This window comes from Rhagoletis zephyria, unplaced genomic scaffold (genome assembly GCF_001687245.7).
Source record: "Rhagoletis zephyria isolate East Lansing unplaced genomic scaffold, Rhagoletis_zephyria_1.1 Rzeph_scaffold_00166, whole genome shotgun sequence".
NCBI classification, from domain to species: domain Eukaryota; kingdom Metazoa; phylum Arthropoda; class Insecta; order Diptera; family Tephritidae; genus Rhagoletis; species Rhagoletis zephyria.
This window is the reverse complement of record NW_016157250.1, coordinates 378276-385770: the sequence shown is the minus strand read 5'-3', so window position 1 is coordinate 385770 and position 7495 is coordinate 378276. Positions and strand designations below refer to the sequence as shown.

Below are 7495 nucleotides of genomic sequence, written 5' to 3'. Positions count from 1 at the left end.
GACTTCTTAAACGTTTGGAACCGCTACAAAATCAACGTGAAAGAAGAACCAAGAAAGATTAGGAAGAATGGTCGTAGAATACTCCTCCATGCATATTTAAAATTTACATTGTATATTAAAATATACAATATTTAGTTAAAATAAATTTTATGGTTCAAACCAAATAGTTATTTTTATTATTCTTGTATCATTTTATTATTCTTGTATCATTTTATAGTAATTATGAGTTATTTTTCAATTCCATAACTATTTTTTCGTAATTATAAAATACATTGTTACATTAAATTTCTTCCAAAAGCCTACAGTAACCTGGCTTTCCTCTGTAGATATGCGAAAGACTTTAAGGATCCATACACCAGGAAAGCTTTATTTATCTCTTTAGTACGATCAAAACTACAGTACGCTACTATTATATGGAACCCCATTTACGGCTGTCATGCCGCCAGACTCAAAAGAGTGCAGAGAAAATTTGTTCGTTTTGCGTTAAGTTCCCTTAACTTTGATGACCCGATGCCCTCATATTTTTCCTGTTGTAAACTTATTCACCTACAAACTCTTGAAACTAGATGAATTGTCCAGTTGCTCATGTTCGTTTTTGATTTGGTTTTTTGGCTCTTTGGATTGTTCGGTCCTTCTGGAGAAGATATCCTTTAATGTGCCTCACAGATTTCTACGCTCATCTCTGTCGTTTTACTTGCGTGCTACTAAGGCTAACTATTACCATTTTTATCCGATTTTCCGCGCTCTGACAGAATTTAACAAGATCTCAAAGAGTCTAAATATTGATTTTTCGTTGCCGAGAAATATTTTCAAATCATCTATTGATTCATTTTTCTTATAACTACTTGTGTATCTAAATCTATAGTATTTAGTGTTAATTATGATAGTCTTATTTTTATCTAGTCTGTAAGATTGTAATCATAGACTAAATAAACTGAATAAACTAAAAACTAAAACTAAACTAAAATAAACTAAATTAACAAAAAAATAAAGATAAAAAAGTAATTAAAAATATTTATAGATCGAAAAAAGTAATTGTTGAAAAAAAACTACCAAACGATCAACTAAGATTTCATTCGGAATGGATTTTGAAATCATGAAATAGCTGGAAAAAGATGCAGGGAACCGTTTTATTAGGCATTTTCATTCAACTTCCTTTGGATTGAGGATAGGTGTGAGGATATTGAAGTTAGGAAAATTTTTGTTGCAAGTAAATCTCCCACAACTCACACAGGCCCTTCTGGAATATTTATTCTTACTTCAAGGACAGATATGAAAACGACCGACATAATTCGCTGTGGGGGGAGAAAATATAGCAGCGCTCTACTCCACTTGACAGTTCGTCCAGCCGTCTCAAAACTACTGTACAATTCTTGTGCGCCTCCACTTGCCTTTTTTTTTGGTTCTGACATAGTTTTGTCTAAACAGTATTGTTTTCACTTCATGAGTATGAAAAATTAGTAAACATTACTTACCTTTACCTATCAAAATAATGAATGTAAAATATACTGTTAAAGAAAAATCTAAAAGGCCATTGGTCACGTGGTCTACATATGTAGACAAGTCAGCCGTTATACAATTTTCAATCGCTCGCCCTCAGCGCACCTAACACACTGATAAAGTGAGCATACGTATTAGCAATAGCTACTGAAAAGCGCAATTAGCTTAAGAAAGAAAAATAAAAGATACCACTATTTTAAAAGAAGTGGTCTACGATCGTAGACCACGTGACTATTGTAGGGTTAAATCGCCAAGCACGATTTTGATACGTGTCGGGGGCAGCGCTAATATGTACGTTCTAAGCTAAGAGATCCTTGGATGCCTCGTCCTTCTCTTCCATCGGGGCATTGGCACATATGTGCGAGATGTTGAAGGATCTCGCTTTGATGCGGATTGTAGCTAGACGTTCATCTACTACAATGAAAGCCGGTCTGTCTCCCACCACAAATTCAAGACCGACTTGCGCTCCTTTACGTGGAAACTGTAGTAGACATCGCAAGGCTCCACGCTTACCTTCCTCGCCCCGTCCATCGCATTTCCTGGATGGCAGTGACGTCACCCTTTATTTTCCCTAGGACATCAACCAGCCGGGCAAAGGCACCTTCCCGATTAAGGATTCGGATATCCCAGGTACATACCCTCAAATCATAGTCCTTCCTATGTTTGCCGTGATCGCCATCAAAGGAAGGGGGTAACATCCGAGGCATGTGTTTTTTTTTCATTGGGCAGAGTTTTAACGTGGCGGGACACAAACCCAGCGCACGCGAGGTGTTACGCCCTCCCACTTTAGCTCGATTCCAATTTAGTGTTCGGTCGCTACCCAGAGGATTCTTGGATATAAATATCCGGACGTAGGGAGCTGGGATTTGAACCGTAAGCACACGAATCACTTCTGACCACTTCCAGGTGAATGGCAGTCAAAATCATTGCAGTAATGGGAAATGTACAAAACATAGTGCTCAAATATCTAAACTAAACCCTGATTTATTTTTTTTTTATTCATAGCTCTACATACCTGTCTAGTAAACCAAAAAGCCGGACCAGGAGTTACTCAAAATGAAAAATGTAAAAAATAAACTTTTCCGTATACTCTGTAATATTTCTCCGCACTTTTGTAAGGTAAACTAACAATTTATGATCGTTGCTTTGAAGCGAAATATCTTCTATTAAGTTATATACATATGTATGTATAAATATGAGGACGTATTGAACATTTTGAGTATGCAGATTTTTTATCCTGGTATATTCATTTATGCGAAATATATTACTTGGTTTTGTTTTGTCACACCGTGTAATAAATAAGAAATTCATTAAGGACCGTTAACTTATCTATTTTAGAGTATAGTAAAATAATTTGTTAAACTTAACTACAGAAAATTCTGTGCAATTTCTCTGTAGTAAAGTTTAACTAATGATTCAACTATAATTTTAAATGGACATATTAGCAGCCTCTAATATGCTCGTCGGCCGCTGTGGTGTANCCTGGTATATTCATTTATGCGAAATATATTACTTGGTTTTGTTTTGTCACACCGTGTAATAAATAAGAAATTCATTAAGGACCGTTAACTTATCTATTTTAGAGTATAGTAAAATAATTTGTTAAACTTAACTACAGAAAATTCTGTGCAATTTCTCTGTTTTAAAGTTTAACTAATGATTCAACTATAATTTAAAATGGACATATTAGCAGCCTCTAATATGCTCGTCGGCCGCTGTGGTGTAGTGGTAAGCAGTGCGCGCTTTCACTCATCAGCACCTGGGTTCAAGACCTGGTCAAAGCAACATCGCAAAAATAATAGAAAAAGGTTTTTTCTTAACAGCGGTCGTCATTCGGCAGACAACGGCAAACCTCCGAGTGTATTTCTGCCATGAAAAACAGCTTGTCATAAAAATACAATCGACGTTCGGAGTCGGCGTAAAACTGTAGGTCCCTCCGCTTTGTGTGAAAACATCAAGACGCACACCACAAGTCGGAGGAGAAGCTCGGCCAAACACTAACATATATGTAAGCGCCAATCTATTATTATTATTTAATATGCTATATTTGTTATAGAAATTTACGATCGCTATGTATTTTCTGCCATCTGCTGTAATTACTGTACCCCTGCCCCTACCTGGTTACGCCCTTGCCCTTGGACACGATTGAGAGAAATAGAGATTGCGCCCATCGCGGTACCGCTAATCCGCCCTTTTGAATTTGACAGAATCAGCTGTGTGCTTGATGTCATCTTGGAGCAATTGTTGATTGAGAAAAACCAAATAACGATTTAACTGGGTACGGTTTAGTTATTTGCCCAATGATTTCGGACTATTGTGTCCGAATGGGTGACCCGATCCAAAAAATTTTACACATACTGGTAGTCAAGGGTCTACAATTTATTTTGACATAACATAATTTTGTAATTCTCGGTTAGTTACGGAGATAATAAATAATAATAATGATAAATTCGGTCTGAAAAATGCACTTTTTTGTGAATTTCGGAGTGAGTTCTACGCAAATATACTGTGGATGGCGTAGCCGGAGTTATATGCACAACAAGGGCCAAATTAAATTCGCAGTGGGTAGTTAACTCAGGACCGGCAGTTAACTACCAATTTTCAGTACAAATATCTGTAGTTAACTGCCGATTCTGAGTTAACTACGCAATATGAATTCGGCCCTAAATGTTGAATACCTTTGACAATAGAAAGATAATAAATTCGGTCTGAAAAATGCAATTTTTTCTGAATTTCGTGATATATCTGTAGGTAACTGCCGATTCTGAGTTAACTACGCAATGTGAATTTGGCCCTAAATGTTGAATACCTTTGACAATAGAAAGATAATAAATTCGGTCTGAAAAATGCAATTTTTTCTGAATTTCGTGATATATCTGTAGGTAACTGCCGATTCTGAGTTAACTACGCAATGTGAATTTGGCCCTAAATGTTGAATACCTTTGACAATAGAAAGATAATAAATTCGGTCTGAAAAATGCAATTTTTTCTGAATTTCGTGATATATCTGTAGGTAACTGCCGATTCTGAGTTAACTACGCAATGTGAATTTGNGAGTGAGTTCTACGCAAATATACTGTAGATGGCGTAGCCGGAGTTATATGCACAATAAGGGCCAAATTCACAGTGGCTAGTTAACTCAGGATCAGCAGTTAACAACAGATTTTCAGTACAAATATCTGTAGGTAACTGCCGATTCTGAGTTAACTACGCAATGTGAATTTGGCCCTAAATGTTGAATACCTTTGACAATAGAAAGGTGTTATGCACAAAAATACTGATTATCGAATTTACATTTTCGGTGACAAAGTGATAATTTTAGACTATTTTCCAATGGTTCCCCAGGGGTATGTGGAAGGTTTCGAGGGATCAGTTGCGACTTTTTACAAAGTCTAGTGCATTAGATATAAAGACCCACGCCCCCTCCCACTCCGACCAAAAACAGTGGCAAATAACTAAACATTTCCAATTTAATTGTTTGTGCGTTAATATTTCTGCGTAGTTTTACACAATTAACATTAAAAGTCAAAATGAAGTTTGCAGTGGCAAGTTGTAAAAGTGAAAACAAAAGGCAAACGTGCGATATAATTAAGTTTTTTCCGTACATGTCTAAATACATATAACTTCACGCATTTTTCCAACAAAGGGCATGTGCTGAAAATCGTACGTACCTAAAGGGCTACATGCCCAAAATTATTGCTACGTGTTCCTATTTAATTAAACTTTGTGTACTTATTTATTCCTGCCAAATTGGATCACTTAATATTGATATTAACACATTCTTCGGCATTGTTTACATTTTTCGTATGCGTTTCGGCATCTCTCATTCGCAATTGCACCAAGAAGACGTCACGCAAAAATTACACTCAAAAATCATCGCTCATGGGCGCAATCTTATATTCTATCATTCTTGACCCGTGGAATACTGGCGAGAGAATCGACGCTTCTGGTTTCCACCTCGCATGTCTAACATTACGGAGTAACAAAACAGTTAGAATAGTAGGACTAAGGGTCGTCGGTATCCTGGATTAATAGAACGCATTGCGAAGTAGATTTTTATCTGAGTCAGGTCTTGCACGGACATGGCTGTTTTGAGGCATACTACTTTAATTTCAAACATGAGCACGACCCGTGTGCGGCTACTGTGGAAGTGGCGAGAAAGAAGACGTCCGCCACGTATTTGAGTGCCCTCGATTCAATCGACAAATGAACAAACTTATATAAGCCGTTGGAGAGGTGCCGCCAAGGCAGTGCACCTGAAGAGCAGGTGCGGTGTGGATTGGAACCTAGGACGTTCCAACCGCCTAGGCAGTGCGGCTTAGAAACTTGTGCCATTAAACATGAAATCCACCAAATTAAGCGAAGACCAGTTTGAGAAGACGTCCACGTATTCCAGAAAGGCTATATACGTATATATGCGCGCTTGAAACTTGTCTATTCAGTAAGCCTGCTCAATGCAATACCAGCGTTAGTTAATAGGGCTATTCGCGATTCGGTGCATAAGAGCTGACAAATTTATGCAATTGCAGAAATATGCCATGGATTGTGAGCGACCTTTATTAAACTGTCATGGTAAAGCTTTTGCAAAACAATTTTTGTGCATCAGCTTTGGTTTTGTTTATGAATGCAATGCATAGCATTTTTATGCTATGGATTTTAGGTATTGCAAATTTGTCAAGCCATGACAAATGCAAATGCGTGTATTTTGTTTGTGTATTGCAAATAATTTGCAATACAAATTTGCAATGCAATGATGCTAGACCATTTGCACCGGATCGCGAATAGCCCTAATATATTTTTGAAGGTAATTAGAAAATATGTAAAGTATCGACTTTCTCCTGGAAATTTAATTTATAATCTTATAACTAAAGTCTACTATCGCGCCCTGTCCTCAAATGTATAATTATTAAAATTCTTTAACAATTCTTTGTGTGTTTTTTTGGTGTATAATATGTACATAAATGTCAAGTAGATAAGCAAGACAAAAGAAAAATTATTAAACACATTTTATGAAACTATGCCAAAAAATCATTGGAGTATTTCAGATCAAATGGGTTTGCTTCTTTCATAAAGCCCAGTTTAATTTGGATATGAATACACATATTTATTATTCGATATACTGTACCTTTCGCAGTTTTTTGGAAACTGCTTCTTTTATTAGCAATTATGTCCGCCGAGTCAATTTTATGTTTTCCTGAAGTGCAACAATTGCAACACATTATCTGTTGAAAGTAGAGTCGAAATCTAAGAAGAAAATATTAAATATTTATAACGGAATTATGTATAAACTGAACTCGAATCAAGAATTTTTTTCTGGATATGTATGCATGTGTTAAATATAATTCGTGTACGCTGATTTCAGTGGACAAGTCGTTTTTCTGGTTTGGCTCTAGTTTTCGAGTTATTAGCGTTTGAAAATTCCACTAAAAAACTAAAATACACTTATTTTTTGTATGTATTTAAACCTTTTATTCAACATTTAGCTACATAAGAGTTCAACACAAGCAGTGGCGGATACACTTCCCTCCAAAAAATTTGCGCCTTATATAAAGCTTATTTTTTATGATCACACACCTATCCTCAATCAAAAAGAAGTCAAACGAAAATGCCTAATGAAATGGTTTACCGCATCTTATTCCAGCTATTTCATAGTTTAAAAATCCGTTGCGAACGAAATCCTACCTGATAGTTTAGCAGTTTTTTCAACAATTACTTTTTTCGATCTTAAAATATTTTTTCGGACCCAAGTAACAATATCCTTTTTAAGTAACTTTTTCCGTCTTACGTAAATTTTGTATGTACACGTAAGTCTTAGTAGTAAAACAACGGAAAAAGTGAGTTTGAGAAGTAAACACGACGAAAATCGGTCAAAAATGTGTGCCCGTTGTGAAAAAAAATTGTTTCTAGCAATCATCAAATTAGTAATGCCATCAGCGAGAAATATGAGAATCTTATAAAAAAAGCATGTAAATGCAAACTTTGAAGTGTCTGAACA

At 36.1% G+C, this 7495-nt stretch overlaps 1 protein-coding gene across 2 annotated transcripts in view; it reads right to left on the bottom strand.

Annotated features, from left to right (window-relative positions):
* The window catches only part of TkR86C (Tachykinin-like receptor at 86C), a 380372-nt gene that overhangs the window by 8387 nt on the left and 364490 nt on the right, over positions 1–7495 (bottom strand). For both annotated transcript variants that reach the window (XM_017606798.1, XM_017606791.1), the window contains one exon: positions 6626–6744. In XM_017606798.1, coding sequence (XP_017462287.1) covers positions 6626–6744 — 119 coding nt within the window. The remainder of the gene's footprint in view (positions 1–6625; positions 6745–7495) is intronic.